Source organism: Lupinus angustifolius, chromosome LG20 (assembly GCF_001865875.1).
Source record: "Lupinus angustifolius cultivar Tanjil chromosome LG20, LupAngTanjil_v1.0, whole genome shotgun sequence".
NCBI classification, from domain to species: Eukaryota; Viridiplantae; Streptophyta; class Magnoliopsida; order Fabales; family Fabaceae; genus Lupinus; species Lupinus angustifolius.
In genome coordinates this window covers 19,611,730-19,631,385 of record NC_032028.1, presented here as the reverse complement: position 1 = coordinate 19,631,385, position 19,656 = coordinate 19,611,730, and the positions used below count along the sequence as shown (strand labels likewise).

Sequence of the window (19,656 nt, the reverse complement as noted above, 5' to 3'; positions counted from 1 at the left end):
AACACAGTTTGAGACATCTCCATGTTTAGGGTTGTCCAACATACTAAAGGTATACAACCCACAAGAAAAGAAGCTTGATGCAAGAACCATTAGTGGTTTCTTTATCGACAATCTAGAAAAGTCAAAAGGGTACAAATTTTATTGTCATAACCATAGTACGAAAATACTTGAGTATGAAAATGCTAGGTTTATTGAGAATGTTCAAACCAGTGGGAGTGATAAATCACGAAAAGTGGATATCATGAAGACTTCTAATAAATCTTCTTCACCAAAGATGTCTCCTAGGGTTGTTGTTCCTCTGGTTATATTACTATCGAATAACACACAAAGACAACAAGATAATATCCAAAACGCACAGGATGAACAAATAGTTAATGAGTCGATTAATGATCAAGTGATGAAAGAACTACAAGAAATATCATTAAGAAGGTCTAAAAGGCAAAAAAGACTAGCTATTTCTGATGATTATATTGTATATTCACTTGAGCATGAATGTGACTTGAACATTGATAATGATCTAGTCTCGTTCATACAAGCCTTGGAAAGTGACAATTCTGAGAAGTAGGTCAATGCTATGAAAGAAGAGTTGAAATCTATGGATGATAATAAAGTTTGGGATCTAGTTGAGTTGTATGAGGGTTCAAAACAAGTTGGTTGTAAATTGGTCTTCAAGACCAAGCGTGACTTGAAAGACAACATTGAAAGATACAAGGCTAGATTTTTCACCAAGAGTTTCACTCAAAAAAAGGGCATTGATTATAAAGAAACTTTCTCTCCAGTATCTAAGAAAGATTCTTTAAAATTGTTATGGCTTTGGTGGCTCATTATGACTTAGAGCTCCACCAAATGGACGTAAAAACCGCTTTCCTGAATGGTGACTTAAACAAGAAAGTTTATATGAATCAACCCGAAGAGTATGTGACCACAAGAAAGGAAAATCTAGTGTGTAAATTAAATAAATCAATATATGGACTGAAACAAGCTTCCAAACAATGGTATATAAAGTTCAATAATATCATTACATCATATGAGTTTATGGAAAACATTGTTGACCGATGTATCTACATGATAGTTAGTGGGAGCAAGTTTATAATATTAGTCCTATATGTTGATAACATTCTGCTTGCTGTAAATGATAAAAGATTGTTACATGATGTAAATAAGTTTCTTTCTAATAACTTTGAAATGAAGGATATGGGTGATGTATCCTATGTGATAAGAATAGAAATATTTCATGATAGATCACAAGGATTATATCAATAATGTATTAGAGAGATTTAGAATGGAAAAGTGCTCCGCAAAGATAGTTCCAATCCAGATTGGGGACAAATTCAGTGAAAAACAATGTCCAAGGAATGATTTGGAACATATGGAAATGAAATCAATTCCTATGCATAAGTGGTTGAGAGTTTAATGTATTCTCAGACACGCACTCGGCCGGATATCATCATTGTTGTTGGAATGTTAGGTCGATATCAAAGTAACCCCAGAATGGACCACTAGAAGGCTACAAAGAAGGTTCTCAAATATTTGCAAGGCACTAAGGATCGCATGCTCACATATAGAAGGTCAAATCATCTTGAGGTGGTCGGTTATTCGATTCAGACTATGCAGTATGTGTGGACTCAAGGAAATCTACATTTCGGTATGTCTTCGTAATGGCTGGAGGAGCCAAGAAAGTGGTAGACAATCTGTAATTTCTACGTCCAACATGGAGACTGAGTTTGTGGCATGCTTTGAGGCCATAAATCATGCATTGTGGCTATGAAACTTTATTACAGGGCTTGATGTTATAGACTGTGTAGCTAGGCCGCTGAAGTTTTATTGTGATAATTTCATAGCTATCTTCTTCTCTAAGAATGAGAATTATTCTAGATGTACCAAACATATGGATTTAAAGTTTCTGTCAGTTATAGAAGAAGTACGGAAAGAGAAGGTGTCTATAGAGCATATTGGTATTGATCTAATGTTAGAGGATCCTTTAACTAAGGGTTGTCACCCAAGATTTACATTGGCCATGTAGAAAAGGTGAGCGTTATAGATAAATCCTTGTTAATGTGATAATACCTTATGTATACATACATCTATAGATGTTTGCTTATCATTGTATGACATATTTGAATTCAATAAAAGTTTCATTTCCGTAATTAAAGTTTATGTTATCCTTATTAAAGAATGTACTTATATGATTTTAATGAGATAACTTGGTGAGTTTTCGAAAGATAAATGAAGATTCAAATTAAAGTTTGTGGAGTTGAGTTGGTTGTGATACATGGAAAGGATCAGGTTGCCTCGTATAATTTGTGATCGTCATGATTCAACCATGTTAATTCAATTAAGGATGATGCTTTGTAAGGTTCAATTAAAGTGCACAATTAAAGTTATGAATCTCCAAGTCATCACATGGACCAAGTGAGAGATTGTTAGATTAATTTAATAATCCAAGTGACCCTTGTTATGAGAAGTTACTAGTTTGAATGAAAGTGCCTAATGTGATGGTGGTTGGCAATTGATGGATCAAACTAGTAGGAGTGTATTGTTAACTGATAAACATATGTTGTCCAAAAACAATATATCACTCCATGTGTCACGGCTTGTGATTGGTTAGAGAAATAGTTAATTATTAAAATTTTAATTTAAATACATTTTTCAACCAATCATAATCACTGATACATTGAGTGTCACACATTATGGGACAACAAATATGCTCCCATTGTTAATCCATCCCCTCTCACTTCATGAAAAGTTTCCATGATAGTGGAAGAGTTATAACTCCTCCTAAACTCTTCTATAAATAGAGTCACTCATGCATTGGAAAAGCCATGTCATTCTTTGCTATATTAGGAACAAAAACACAAAGTGAGAATTATAGAAGCACTGGTGACTTAGTAAGTAAAGTGTAGTGTCATATAGAGAATGAAGGAAATTGAGTTCCTAATCATCAAGATACGCATAAAGGGAATGCGAAGAGGTTAGAACAAGGGCAACCAGAAAGTGCGAAAAGGGAAATGCAAATGGAGTCTGATATTCTTTACTACTATTTTTTTATCACATGTAAATGTCATAATGTTAAGGTCTTAAATTAAGGGGGTTTTATGAATCATTGAAGGTTCATAAAAGTTTTTAAAAGTCTAACACTTATATCTTTAGTCAATCATTTTTTTCACACAATACAGAAATGTTATTCTATATTTTTAATTTTTTTCTTTTTACTTAAGTGATTAGACTAAACATGAAATAACACATGTGATATATGTAGTCTATGACAAGGATCTTTTGTCCCAAAAAAATCATGTCTCTATGTATTAAACCAATCAAACTTCATAGAATAATATATAAACATTAATTTATATTTATTATAATTTTTATTTTTAATTAAATAAATTTTTTTTGATTGGATGATGACACTAAATAGGACGTGAATATGAACTTGACTCCCATCCTATAGCCTACACGAGTTGGTTGCCTTTAAACTATGAGGTTGCACAACTATCTTCCTTCACTCCCCGTCAAAAAGTTCCGCCTATAAAATGATTTGTAATCATCATGTGTTGATTTCAGGAATTCCATTATATTTTAAAGAATGTATAGCGTAAAGTTGGTTATTCAAGGAGATAATAAGTTAATTAAGTGTTCAAACAAAGATCAAGTTATATAAAAGGAGGAAAATTAATTAATAGGGTAAAACATTTCTGGTAAATTGAAAACATTAATTTTTAATGCAAATTTTATATTATCTTTTTATAAAATTGGCACTTTGTAAATTAAGATATCTCATCATTTTATGAACAAAAATACATTCTCTTTTAGATCATATGATTGTTTTACCAACAAGTGCTTTTAATTGAGTTTTTGATCTTTTCAATCTGCATGACTCGTTTGGAAGATGAATTAATGCTAACCTGTGGCACTTGCTTTGGTTTGCGGTGGTTTGGTCTATTTGGATTATGCGAAATGAAGCGATTTTTTCCGAGAAGACTCCAAGCTTTGTGCATTCATTTGATGTAATTCAAACCAGATCTTGGATTTGGTTTACCAATGTTACAAACAACACGTCTTCTTTATCTTTTGCAAATGGTGTATGGACCCAAAAGTCTGTATCATTCTAAGTTCTAAGAAGATCATTAATTGATCTTTTTCTTGTATTGGGTGGGCACCCCTTGTACTCATTTTAATACATTTTTCCATATCGAAAAAAAAATTGAGATTGTATATAATATATTAGAGATTCAAAGTAACATTAAATACTAGACAAACTCCTTAATAATATATTAATAATTATTTTACTAGATAATTTTCACTTAATTTTTCAATCAAGTATCTTTCTTTTGCACGTATGTCTACCTTACCTTCAATATCCATTTTTTCTATAACCATTTTTTTGTTCCTCTAACATTCTTATATCATTATTTCACCATAAAAAGAATTAATAGGGGATACCAAAACTAGCAGCTGAACAATGTATGTATAAGGTAAAAGCTTAAAATGGTATTTTTTGAATAAAACAAAGGTTTCTAATAGGAAATGCTTTAGGATTTGTTTAGTAAGTGCACTAATAAGGTCATTTTCTTAATTTATAAAAGAAATATTTATTCAAAATTAAAGCATTTAATATATAGGAAAATTCCAATCATTTTAATATTATTTATGTTTTATTTCTTACTAATTTTCTTACTTTATAATGATTGGTTTTTCAGAATTTTTTTGTTCATATCTCAAAACATCAAACTAAACAACTTAAAGTAATAGGTTATCAAAGATATTGCCCTACTTATATGTCACTTTCAAAGACAAGTAGACAACTAGCAAGTGAGACATAGTTTTCCCTTTCCTTTCTTCACTCTCATTGAGACCACTACCTAGTCATGGATCAAAGACATATCTTTGTTCTTGTGATGCTTTCCATGTTTATGTTCTTATTCAAAGAAAGTTATTGTTCTACTGTTAAAGTTGGAGAAGAAGAAGAAGCTGATAGGATTTTGGAACTCCCAGGGCAACCCAAGGTATCATTTCAGCAATTTTCTGGCTATGTTACTGTCAACCATGTTGCTGGTAGAGCACTCTTTTATTGGCTCACTGAGGCTATCCAAAATCCTCTCACCAAACCTTTGCTCATTTGGCTCAATGGAGGTTACAACTCAACCAATTTTTTGATTCTTTCTTATTTTAAGTAGTTGAGAAATATAAAGAGCGAGCTTCGGCACGTGAATAAGGTTGTTGGCCATTCAAATCCTGTAAAAAATCTCTTCACTTGCTAAGTAAAGCCACATAACCTACTATATCCAGACTTCACTAGGAAATATATGTTCTTTCCCACAATGTGTCACTTCATGACTCGCCTCACAAGGTGTACCAATCATAGTAAGCAGTGACATATGAAGTGAGACATTTTGTAGAATAGAATATATGCTCTCTTCACTAGGTTGGAAGTCGCATGCACTGGACCGCACTATCTTTAAAAGATATTACATGTAGTTTTAGGCATAATATACTTGGATGCCCTTGTTTTTCTAACACTCAATCAAGCTAAATACAGTTTAACATTTAGATAATGTTAAGGTGAGAGCAATTTGCATGTAATTTAATATTTATGGCTTCTGAAAAAAATTAGTAAAATTATTTAAACTTCAAAGTTTGACTGCTAAATATTACTAACTGTTATATCAGCTATTGATTAGATATGACTAATCCTAGTTTAGTTTGGTTTATGTTTGGCCTTCATCTACTATAACTACTTCAAAAAGAGAAATGTTAATTAATCTCTCAAAAACATTATTATAGTGAAGACTCAAACTTAGAAAATTTATATTGGACAGTGATGAACTTTGTGCTGTCTCTACATATTTTTGCTTATTCATCCCTTCATTAGCATCCATAGGCCTATTATTTAATTATTTCCTTAGCGTGATACATGTATATAAGGTTGATTCGGATATTTTATATGGACAAGATTGATGAATAGTGTAGATGTTTGATTTCTCATTGAGTGTAGTATATTTAATATTTTGAATCTTCATATATGTGTTGTATTTTTCAATAAATTTGGGTTCTTTGATAACCATCCAACAATTATTTTAAATACATTACCATAATTGGATGCAACTTAATACGTAGTATTATTGATGAAATAATTTAATAATGTACACTTTACTACTCATCATTTTGCATTGTTTAATGACCCTACCTATTTTGTCATAACATTTAATATGGGAAGAACTTAAGATTAAAATCATTAAATTGCCTGCACAACCAGACTGATGCATTGAATTGAAATTTTTGAAATAGAAACAAAAGAAATTGTACGTAGATTCAGCCACGTGATTGGGTTTTAAGTGCATATAAAAGCTCAAGACCTATTTTGAATGAATAGGAAAAAAGTAAATTTTATCAATTTGGTAATATATCACTTTGATACATTCTTAGTCACTTAACAATAGATTGTCTCGTGAAATATATACTGGTTGAACAAAAATTAATGTTATTACATTATCCATATATATTTTATTAACTTTTTATTTGCAAACATTTTTTTCTTTTTTTATGAGAGTAAGAGAGAAACTTTTAATAGTATATTCATATGTCTTCTGAATGAATAATAATTTTTTAAATAAAATTTAAAAATTAATAACAACTAAAAAAGTTATATACATTTTATAACATTTTATCAGTTGATCATTATTTTAATTTTTTAATTAAAAAAACTATTTTGGATAGAGTATTAAAAATGTTAATAATCTCAACCCATGCAAAGCTATATTCACAAGCCTACAATGAAACTAGCCTGTCTCTCAAACGCATGCACAAACATAGCATAGAGTAATCAGAAAATATTAATGCATGAAAGCAATTAAATACCCGACTTGGATACTCTGTGCTAAAAAGTTTATATCTTTATGTTTTTATTCAATAATATTTTATAAAATAATATAAAATATTTATTATAATTTTTTTCAATTAAATGATGCATTTTGATTGACTTAGGACACTATTGGAAACACAAATAGAAACGGGCTCCATCCACTAAATACCACCCTCATTTAAAGCCACTGAGCCATTATTGAAGGGTTCTGTTAGCCACCATCAATGCAACCCTATTTTTAGAACCAAAAAAATATCTTCCTTCATGTCTCAACCATATAGAATATGATATGATTATTCATCCACGTTCATTTTATAATCACTAGATAACTATAGATTAAAAAAATATGATAGATTTTGATCAGTAAAAGTTTATTCACTCTTAATTTCATATAGACTTTCACATGTAATAAAATAAATCATACTCTACCTAAATTCTACCTAAACAAACAGTAATTTAAAGTTCCTAGATTGATCAAATTTTGTTTATTCCGTAATCTTGTTATATACATTATCAAATCCGTTTGATGATTATTCATTTTTGTGATTTTGTGATTAATTAGGTCCTGGATGTTCATCAGTGGCATATGGAGCCTCTGAAGAAATTGGTCCATTTAGAATAAATAAAACAGCTTCAGGGTTGTATGCTAACAAATTCTCATAGAACATGGTGGCCAACCTCTTGTTTTTGGAAGCTCCAGCAGGCGTTGGCTTCTCCTACACCAACCAATCCGCTGACTTGCTCGACACCGGCGACCGCCGCACCGGTATTGAACCTTCCTCCCCATCTTCATTATCAATTGCAACCACCATTCATGGTTAATATATTTTCAAAGCATGGTTGGTTATGATTTCTTGGTAGGCCATGCAAAATGATAATGAGACCCTTATGTTCACCAAATTCATCATGGCTTCTAATGTTATTATTAGATGCCTTGTTTCAATCCGAAGATATTTATTGTCCCAAAATAGTATGCTACTCAATGTGTTTTTTATTGTAATTGATTAAAAAATAATAATTAAATATTTTTCACGAAAATTATATATATATGGAGTAACCACATTTTATGCTATAACTAATTTACTCCCGTGACATATATAATTAGAAGTTGATGGTTCACTTTAATTTTTTGGTGGTCCAAGTTTATCATATACTAACTTGTGAATCGGCTTTTTGCATGATTTAAACAAAGAGTCCAAATATTGTTGAACATATAATATAAAACTAGCAAAAATATTGTACTTGTCACATCCGATACAGCACAAAATTTTCTTATAGTCTTAACCAAAACTTCCAAAATAGGAGTCAAATGAAATTAGTGATAAGTTGTTTTCATATCCATATGTCTTAATCAGCATTGATAATATGATTACACGACAAAACTGCATTTATTTAACTAAAGTTTAAAATGATTTTATGATACCTAATGAATCCTATACATGCATGTTTATGTGTTCTATTTTCAGCCGAAGATTCTCTAGAATTTGTAATCCAATGGCTGAAGAGATTTCCAAGGTATAAGAATAGGGAACTTTATATAAGTGGAGAAAGCTATGCAGGACATTATGTACCTCAATTGGCAAAAGAGATCTTGAACTATAATGCAAAGGCCAAGTACCACATTAACCTCAAGGGAATAATGGTAAATTCCTTACTTTCTCTTTCATCTATGGAAATAGAAAATTATGAAGTATCCACAAAGGAATTATGATAAATGTGTAATGGTAAATTTGATTTGATCATAAGTCTCTAATGGAAATCAAAATTCAGAATTTATAAATTCAACTTTGGACTTGGTTTCAGATCATTTAATTAAGGATTGTGAACAAGTATCTAATGACATTTTTGAGTAAAAGAGAAATATAATTTTGTACTAAAATGACATTAAATGTTGGAGTTAATTGTTCAAAGTTAATTTACTTTGTACCAAGAAAAAGAGTTAATTTTGGTCTTTATGTATTATGTAAACCAATGTTATTAATACTTTACCGCCTATCAAACGGGTCATGGTACTAATATAGTAGTATAACAGTTTAACTGGTGATTCACTAATTAAATTGTATATCGTTGAAGTTAGATATGCATATATAATATATTAACATTAATATTGAAAAATCAATAAAAACTAATAAAAAATTAATTTTAAAAAAAAATCGGTCGGTATAACCAGTACGGTTCAATTGAAAACCGATCAGTATAACTGGTTTTATCCAGTTATGACCAATATAATTGCATGAAAGGTACAATTGTTGTATCGTATAAATATTGAGACCAATTTACTGATTTATCAGTTGAACGGCCGACACAAACCAATTTTTACAACACCTTTAATGCATTTGTTAACCCAGCCCTAAATTAATAATACATTTCGTCCTTCTTATAGGTTTCTTTTGATATTTTAGTTTTGGTCCCTTTTTATAGGAAGTTTTCGAAGTTTTATGTATATTAATTGATTTTGTTACAAAACATTAATTGATTGGAAAGAAATAAATTATTAATTAGTTGAGTAGAAAGAAAAATAGATGACCCCATTTTTTTTTGTTATCATAGATGACCCCATTAGTAAAGAGTAGTTTTTAAAATTGCATTTAAATTTGACAAATTTAATAATTAATATTAACAATATTAACTGTCTTTAATATTAGTTAAAGTATCTAAAATAATTTTATAAAAGGACATGCACTACAGTTGTTCGTATGTTACAATTTTTTCAAAATACATATTCGAAATCTGTTCTATACCGAAATGAATGATAGAGTAAAGGAAAATTATTATAAGGTAGATCTTAATTATTTAATTGCACCAACGGTAAACAAAAGTTGTCTCATGCATTGAATAATTTACCAATATGTTAAAATATTGAATTAAAAATTGTTTAACAAATTGATGACCCTTAAACAAGAAAAATGTCTAGGAAATGGAAAAGGATCACGTTTTCTTGAGTTTGACACAACAAAATAAAATTAAAAAGTACAAAATAAAGTGAACGATTTTTATTTTTATTAGGTGTAAAGTTGTTGTTATTATTGGTGAGCACAGAGTTAAAATATAGTAGTGTCTAGAATCAACTAACAGTTTCCACTGCACCAAACAATCTCATCTAAATTAATGTAAAATAAGAGCAATTATCAAAACAAGTATTATTTAACAAATATAAGAATTTTATATACTATTATTATATCATCTATTATTTATATTTAATTAGTATTGATTCTTTAAAAAACAGTAATATAAATAACGTACTGATTATATATTTATATGTATAAATATTACACTCGTAACATATGGGCAAAATCTAATAATTCAACAATTTCATATGATAATGATAGAAATTAGTTATTTGACTTAGTTTATGAATATGGAACACAGGTTGGGAATGCTGTAACAGATAACTATTATGACAACTTGGGGACGTTGAATTACTGGTGGAGCCATGCAATGATCTCAGACCAAACTTATAGGCAACTAATAAGCACATGTGATTTTCACAGCCAAAAGGAATCAGATGAATGTGAATCACTATATACCTATGCCATGGATCAAGAATTTGGTAACATTGATCAGTATAATATCTATGCACCTCCATGCAACCATTCCGATAGTAGCTACTCTTTCACCCGACATGCCATGCGGTTACCTCACCGCCCTCATAAGATATCTCTCTTCAAATAAAATAGTCAGATAGTGTAAAAGTTTTTTATATTCTCAATTTATGGTTTGTCATTTATGTCACTTGTTATCCATACTTGATTGAAATGTTAACAATATATCATATAATAATAATAATGTCTATACTCTAGAATAACATTATATAAATATTAAACTTATACAAGTATATATAGTGTATCATTCTCCAAACATCTCTTAATTATTTACAACTATTAAATGTTTTACTCTTCTTGTAACAAACAAGATCATATATTAAAGAAGATTTTTCTAATTCCTTATAATCTTATTGTGTTATGGAAACTTTGATCTCAGGCTTTTAGACAATTATCTGGTTATGATCCATGCTCTGAAAAATATGCTGAGATTTATTACAATAGGGTTGATGTTCAGAAAGCACTCCATGCTAACACAACTAAAATTTCTTACAAGTGGACTGCTTGCAGGTTTGTTTCAGTTATAAAGAATTGAATATCAAATTTTCTATATATTAATTCAACTTAACAAAGTTATATATACTAAATTATTATCTTATATATATATGTGTCATTTTTCATTTGATACAGTGAGCTATTGAATCGAAACTGGAATGATACAGAGATATCCATTCTTCCAATTTATAGACAGTTGATTGCTCGTGGAATAAAAATTTGGGTGTTCAGGTTGGTTTTAAAATGCATAAAAAACTACTTGTCCATTTTTATTTATTTATTTGAAAGACGGTGAAAAAGAGTCAAATGTCGAGGTTGTTTCTAAGATTTAAACTATAACTCCCTGGTTAAGCAATCTTGTAGTTGTGTCTCTTTATTATATGATGAAAAGGGCTACATATTATTGAATATTGTAATTTGAGAGTGAGTCATATGGGTTATGCATATTAATTAATATTTGTGACATTTTGGTAATATATAGTGGGGACGTTGACTCAGTGGTGCCCGTTACAGCAACTAGATATTCCCTTGAACAACTTAAGTTGGCAACTAAAATACCATGGTACCCTTGGTATGTTAAAAATCAGGTCAGTGCAATTCAAGATTAATTGGTCATTATTGTCATTTGCTTATATTGTCATGTTATATTTACATCCTAGCTAATTAATAATTGGTCTGATGATGAAGAGGGCGGTCGTAAGGAATGAAATGCAGGAGGTTCTGGTTCGAGTCCCACTATCAACAAAAATGGGAGTTATAAGAGGGTGGTTTGATGGTAGGGTGGAAATACTTGTCATCTATATCTTCTTTTTTTCTAAAAAAATAGTCAAACTTTTAAGCTCAACATATTTAAATAAAATATGCAAAAAAATGGAAGGAAAGAAGTTATATGATATGAATAATATAAGAGAATAATGTATCTCCTCATATAAGGAGATAATTTATCTCATTTAGCCAGTAAAAATGTGACATGTGTGCTATTTTCTTTATTTTTAAAAATATTTTTATAGAAAATGATGAAACATGACACATGTCATGATTTCACTGGCAGAAAGAGATAACTTATCTCCTTATACAAGGAGATATTCCATTCCCATAATATAATGTGTGGTTAATATATATGTGAAGGTTGGAGGTTGGACAGAAGTGTATGAAGGGTTAACATTTGCTACAGTAAGAGGAGCAGGCCATGAAGTACCACTGTTCAAGCCAAGAGCTGCATTGCAATTATTCAAATCATTTCTTGCAGGAAAGCCTCTTCCTAAGTCCTAAAATGGGAATTCATCAAAATCAAAATCAACTAAATATGTGTTAGTTTCTTGACTCTTAAACAAAGATTTCATGCCTTTTTCATTGTCAACAAATGGATATGGTGATTGATTGGATGGAAGGAATACATGTTTGACTTCACAATAGAATTTTCTTTTCTTCATAAATCATGATGCATCCATGATTTATTGACCAAGATCAAAGAATAGTATAAATAACTTGTTAATATTATTTTTTTTATAAGAAAAAATGTATTAATAGAATAGTCAAAAGGTACCAGATTTACATATAAAAAGTCTAATAATCATATAATTACAATAAGAATTTAGGAGTAGAATGAAATTAAACATTTATATGAGTTACTGTCCCACTCAGAAAATGATATTACTTTGTGTTCATTTTTTTCTTTGATCCAGAGTTAAGGTTTCACTTTCGCAATATCTAAGGTTTATTGAATAGTGGTCTTTTGGAGTTGGATATGATTTTTGCATATAATTTCACATTTGCAATCTCTAAGGTTTATTGAAATAACTTGTTAATAATTATGATAACATTATGTTAAATGAAGTTATTATATCTTTTAATTTTTACCAATGTTTAGTCTAATAGTATAAGGCCCTAATTGATTCAGAAAAAATAAAAAATTCAAATGTTTGATTGTTGAGAACGAAATATGTTGTTGAGATGAACATGCACATCTTAAAATGATTAGTTTTTGACTTAGTGGATGAGAAATACCTTTGTAGTACATAAACAATGAAATTATTATATTTTTTCATGACAATATGCAATGAGAATGTAATGATAATAAGCATTAGAAATTATGGATTGTTACTTTAACTATATTAAGATATACACTATCTATATTTGTGTTAAAAGAAGTATTGAAAAAGACATGTTGGCATGTTGCTCAAATTATCGTTGCCGTCACCCTTGACTATTGAGTCATATCGAAGTTAATATAGCAAAAATTAACATTAATATTTTGGACATTAACGTGGGCACCAAGGAATTTTTGGCCTTAAAAAGGATACATGGATCACAACTTCTCTAACAGTGGGACACTTACACGAGGACAGGAACATTTTCTTTTTCTGGCAGGGTGTCACCAAAAATTTTATACGGTTAGAATTTTGTTTATTTTTTACTCTTTTTAGTATAAAAGAAATGCACATTTTTCCAAATAAAAAATTGTGAAAAAATATTTTCATCAATAGTGGATAAGTTTTATATGTTGTCACTGTATCATCTACCATTTATGTTTAATCATTATACTAGTAATGCAATAAAAAATAATTATTTTATTAATAGTGAATAAAAGAAGTGAAAATATGTGTAGTATTTACTATTTAGAGAAATATATGTATTATTTATAATGGTAAGAAAATATGTGTAATATTTATTTGTATTGACGAATAAATCAAACACTACAATAACATTAGTTTTATTTTTTCTAATTTTTCTGACTTTTATTAAGATATCAAGGTAAAGGGAGTATATTATTTGAGTGAGCAATTTATATGTACATTTGTTTAATATTACTAGGAAGACTTTGATGTACCCATAACTTTTTTAGAAAATCTTTTTGAACTTAATCTATAGTAACTTTTCTCTGGAATATTCGTTCTTGATTACTCTGACATATTTGATTATTCTATTCAATCAAAACAGATCAACAACTAGAAGAGTAAAGAACAAGACCAAGAAACACAAACACACTACAACATGAGTAATCAAACTCCAACAGTGTTAATGTTAGCATGTCCTGCTCCAGGACATATCAATCCTATGATGAACTTAGCTTTGAACTTATCTCATAATGGATTCCAAGTCATTTTTGTGACCACAGATTTTGCCCACAAGAGAATAAACAGCATCATGGTTGACCAACTTGGTTCAAAAACAATACAATTTGTTTCAATACCAGATGGTTTAAGCCCTGATGATGATAGAACTGATTTGGCTAAGTTATCTCTTTCTATGATAAACACAATGCCAAGTATGTTAGAGAGACTTATAGAGGATATTCATTTGAAGGGTGATAATAGAATCATTTGTGTAGTTGCTGATGTTGTATTGGGATGGGGAATACAAGTTGCATCTAAGATGGGTATCAAAGGAGCACTTTTGTGGACAGCTTCTGCAGCTACTTTTGCTATGGCAAATAATATTTCCATGCTCATTGATAGAGGGGTCATTGATTCTGATGGTAAGAAAATCAAATTTCACTACCTCAATTTGTTACTGTTTCTGTTCTTTTTAATAATACCAACATGTTGTTGGTCTAGTAGTGTAAGGCTCCGCTAGATACTTGGAATGAACCAAAAAGTAAGGGTTCGATTACTGTGACAACACAGGGACAGTCACGCACTCCAAAAGGGATTAGTTCTTTACGCATATTTTAGATTTAACTTGAGAGTTTTTATAAAACATGTACTTCACATCATCTTGCACTTATAAATACACTTATAAATGAGATGCAGTACTTACTTTTTTTTATCAAGATAGTGTGTTTTTACTAGATGTATAACCAAATGTACCCTTCAGTTTATGGGTAAGAAACTAATCATTTTAGGGTGTGTAGCTACCTATCCCAACAAGTGTGGATCCAAGAATTGAATATTTGATCTTTTGGCAGGAATCTTCTAGCGAGATCTTATACTATTTGACCGACGCATTTTTGGTGTGAATATAACAATAATAAATAACAATAGCATCATTTTGTATGGCATTGCAGGTAAGCCAATCACAAAAAACACATTTCAGCTGTCACCAAATATGCCTGCAATGGATACAGAACTCTTTTTTTGGTCAAATATCAAAGACTCGGAAACAGAAAAAACAATATTTCATTGTTTTGTGAATGTGTTACAAAGTTTAGATATGACAGAATGGTGGCTATGCAACACCACATATGAACTTGAACCTGCAGTATTATCCTTTATTCCCAAGATCCTTCCAATTGGCCCATTGTTGAGTAATTCCAACAATAACACAAATCCAAATTCAAGATCATTGGGACAGTTTTATGAAGAAGATTTCTCTTGCATAAATTGGCTTGATCAACAATCTCATTGTTCTGTTTTATATGTTGCTTTTGGTAGTTTTGCTCTTTTTGACCAAAACCAATTCACACAAATAGCCCTTGGACTTGAACTTACAAAAAGACCCTTTCTTTGGGTTGTGCGTGAAGACTACAATAGGAGCCATAAAATGACATACCCAAATGAATTCCAAGGTAAAAATGGTAAAATAGTTGCATGGGCTCCTCAACAAAAAGTTCTAAGTCACCCTGCTATAGCATGTTTTGTTAGCCATTGTGGTTGGAATTCTTGCATGGAGGGTTTATCTAATGGGGTACCCTTCTTGTGTTGGCCATATTTTAGTGACCAACTTTATGATAAACATTTTATTTGTGATGAGTTGAAAGTTGGGCTAGGATTTGACAAGGATGAAAATGGATTGGTTTCAAGTAAGGAGATAAAGTTGAAAGTGGAAAAACTACTCAATGATGAGAATATAAGATCAAGATCATTGCAGGTAAAGGAGAAATTAATGAGTAATATAGCAGAAGGTGGTGGATCTTCAGAGAACTTGAAAAGGTTTGTTGTGTGGCTTAAAGAATAAGATCTTTAGAAATTGTAGCAGTTCTTAATCATTATGATCAAAGAATAAGAGTAATGTCTCAAAATTTTGAAGGAGATTGTCATGAACAACACTTCAAATGATGTTAATTTGTTTCTCAAGATTGTCATAATAAGGTTGTCTTTGTTTATTATTATCTTGTAGTGTTCTTGAAGAAGTAATTAAGTACTTTGGTATCAAATAAGTAATCATGCAATGTACTCTATTTATGTTTTGTGTATGCAATACTTTGAATTATGTTTTAGTACTAACCAAAAAGGTTTGAATTGTGTTTCTGCTAATAATGTTAGTGTGGCAACAAAATCAATTGTTATAAATTGTAAGTTTTTAAGAATGTGTATATAGATAAAAGATGAAAGTAAAAAGTAAGTTATTTTATTATAAAATGAGTTGCTAATTTTAATTTGTTCAAATAATAATCATGTAGTACATTAAAAATAAAAGAAAAGACCCTTAAAATTGGACTTCATCTAGTAGGTAATTGAGTCATCGGAAAGTTCTATTGTCATTGAATATGGAAAGAAACTTTAAAGAAATAGTTACATATATCTTTTCACTTATAATTTTTTATTATTATTTCTCTCATATCTGACTTTACACTTGAATAACTCTAACAAACTTCTTCTCCATAACCAGGTATGGTTTTCGAATTATGTGAGAAAATTCAAATTAACAAATAAATAAGAAGACGGTATGAGATAGATTGCAGATTTAAATATATACCTTGTCCATATACAAATATAGGAGGACATTCTGATTTTAGTCACCAAAAATCTTAATATTGGTCCCTAGATTTGATAGTCGTTATTATAAATTTAGTTATTGAAGTCAACCTCGGAAAGAAGTTGCTTACATAGCCTAACAGAATTAAAAAATCTGTAGGTAGTATAAAAATGAGAGGAAAAAGCTGTTAAATTCGATTAAAAAATTAACTTGGAGGACTAATCTAATAATTTTGTCAACATTATATTAGTTAAAATTTTCTTTTATTGTTATGGGTATTATAAGTTGGATAGGTGGGTCTGGGGACTGGGCAAGAAATATTCACGGATGGTCCAATGAGCCGGGTAGATAGGTCGATTTGGAAATCTTTTTTTGACATATTTGGCTTGTATTTGGACCTGCTGGTAAAGGTATCTGAAAAGATTTTCTAACAATTAAGTCAATGTGAAATTGATGAAAGGTAGCAGAGAAAGTTTAGTATCATAGAGTAGCAGCAATAAGTGAGAATGAATGAATACATCCTGGTGAGGTTCCCTATTTATAGTGGTTGGATAGGTGATACAGTTCATGACGGATATTGTCGACGTGGCCGACCTGTCGGGGGTTGCTTTACCTGTGTCAGGTGGATTTGGTAGGGTCGTAATTTGTGCATAGTTGACTTGTAACCAACATCAGGTCTATCTTGTCATATTGGTAGGAGGTTAGGTAGGATTTACAGGTAGCATAATAGCATGTTGTTGGCAGCAGCACGTCATGCAGGATGTTGGTGTAGTGGTCCCAAAGACGACCAAGGTAACCGATCTATGAGGAGGCACTAAAAATAGGCTAGCCTGATCAACATTGAACGCTCGATTTATCGGGATGAAACATTTGCTAATGGCATGTGTTTTTTAGTTTTAGCTTCCCTCCTTCAAATCAATATATATATATATATTCTTACAATATATTAGCTAAAATATAGTGTAATTATTACTATAGTGTAGTTTTTACTTTCCTATTTTACTTTTAATATTTTCTAATTTCTACACACAAAAAAGATACATATATAATAAATAAGATAATTGCCTCAAAAAATTAATTGTAAGTTGAAACTAGCTCTCTTATCTAAAATTGGACATTATAATAAAAAATTATAATTTAAAATATATCAAAAAAAATATAATATAAAATAGACATTCTAATTATATAAAATTGAATATATACAAGTTAAATATTAAATTGCACAAAATAAAAATGTGGGTTTGCAGACATATAGTGTCTATCAGCACAGTAGTATAAATAAAGGAAAAAAGTTATGAAATTCTGTTTTTTTAAGGGAGAAAAAAGATTATGAACATAAAACTAAATTATGGTTCACTTGATTAATTATTATTTTTCGATAATACCAATGATATCTATTATTTTTTGGACAAAGAGTTAATCTCTTTTAAATTTATGTTTGTTCCTCTCAACAAGTATTACTCATACAAATTAATTAGTATTAACGATGACATAAATTTCCAACAAACAAACAACTAGGTATGGAAAGATTGAAAAGTATAGTGTTTTTTTAATTAAGAAGTATTAATGGGGTTGGGATAACACGGAATCTTATCGTGTGGAGAAAAAACAAACAAACAAAATTATTGACTTTTAAAAGGGCAAGTGCAATGAGACAAATTATTGAAACGTTAAAGAGAATTTTCAAACTTAAACTCATAATAGTAAACAGAAATGCTTCAAAATTGTATTATTTTAAATGATAATTATTTTCCGTTTCAATGAAAATTTTAAAAATTCAGTCATATTGTTTAAATTATTTTATATTCTCAAATAAGAACGTGCAAGACAGTTTTCTCTATCCAAATAAAAAGACTGCATACAGATTACAGAAGAAGGAAGTGGTTAAATTAAGTGAGAAATGATAATAAATAATGAGAAAAGGATATATACCATTGATTTTTTAATTATGTTTGACATTTCAGAAAAAGTAATCTAAATGAAAATGGATGATATATTGATTATGTATAATTCTTTACATTGTCAATACATCAATATTACACTCATAAATAATATGGACTATTGTTCACACTTCAATTACTCCCTCCTAAACAAATTGTAAACAATTCAAGCACAAATGAATATTGAACTATTAGAGGTTGTAATATAATGAAATATATAAATTCCATATTGCTCAAGAATTAGAGGAACGATGTGTCAATTGATTACAAAATTGGTAAAAAAAACTGAGTAAAACCACTTTTAAAATATATTTTTTTATCGACAATTTTAGGTGAGACTCAAACCATCAACATTCTTCACTCATATTATTTACCCTAGCTATTAAACCATCTTATAACTCTTTTAAAACTATAAATTATGCACGTGGATTGGTTTTAAACAATTTAAGGTGGATTGGTTTTAAACAATTTAAGGTGGATTGGTTTTAACAACTAATTAATCCATGAACACCCCAACTCATAAAGAGTATGCAAACCTTATTTGAAACGTGACTTTATTAAATCAAAGTATTCATTTTTCTCTTACTAAATACTCAATCATAATTATAGTATGTAATTTTCAAATATGCACATTTATTTCAACTTTGATTTGAGACAACAAAAAAAGTAACATTTTTTTCCTATTTTGGTGGGAGCTAGGGAATATTTCTTTACCCAAGTTGTGGGTCTATATAGTTAAGAAGTAGGGTTTAGGAATCATGAGGAGAAAGGAAAGAAAAGGTTTTGAGATCGTAAAAAGCTTTTGAAAAATTTCCCTCTTTTAGTTAACTCCTAAGTAAGTGATATATTTTTCAAAGTTATCCATTCTTTTCCCTCGGAAATAAGACTCCAAAGAATTAATGGGAATGATAGAACAAGGTAGAGACAAAATAAAAGATAAGAAATATCACGGAATACATTTCTAGACCATCCAAGTTCATTTTCCAAGTAGAATTTCAAGTGAACCAATTAGCTAGTCAAATAATAAAAATCAAATTTTGATATATTATTGTTCTTGAGAAACAATGTATATCTAAGGAATATATAGTTGTATTTACAAAATAAATACACAGAAGAAGTTGAT

The 19,656-nt window shown here is 29.8% G+C and overlaps 2 protein-coding genes across 3 annotated transcripts; both read left to right on the top strand.

Annotated features, from left to right (window-relative positions):
- Positions 4,761-12,337, top strand: LOC109335266 (serine carboxypeptidase-like 25). The gene is made up of 8 exons (XM_019571396.1): positions 4,761-5,130; positions 7,422-7,625; positions 8,326-8,501; positions 10,229-10,513; positions 10,841-10,971; positions 11,092-11,187; positions 11,438-11,543; positions 12,085-12,337. The coding sequence occupies exons 2-8, from the start codon at positions 7,526-7,528 to the stop codon at positions 12,226-12,228; spliced, it is 1,038 nt and encodes a 345-aa protein (XP_019426941.1). The 5' UTR covers positions 4,761-5,130; positions 7,422-7,525; the 3' UTR covers positions 12,229-12,337.
- On the top strand, positions 13,284-16,105 carry LOC109336644 (UDP-glycosyltransferase 83A1-like). Of its 2 annotated transcripts, XM_019573363.1 has the most exons (3): positions 13,284-13,349; positions 13,897-14,434; positions 14,963-15,852. In XM_019573363.1, the coding sequence occupies exons 2-3, from the start codon at positions 13,951-13,953 to the stop codon at positions 15,850-15,852; spliced, it is 1,374 nt and encodes a 457-aa protein (XP_019428908.1). In that variant the 5' UTR covers positions 13,284-13,349; positions 13,897-13,950. The 2 variants fall into 2 exon arrangements, with proteins under 2 accessions (XP_019428908.1, XP_019428909.1); XM_019573364.1 differs by lacking the exon at positions 13,284-13,349 and having other exon boundaries at positions 13,951-14,434; positions 14,963-16,105.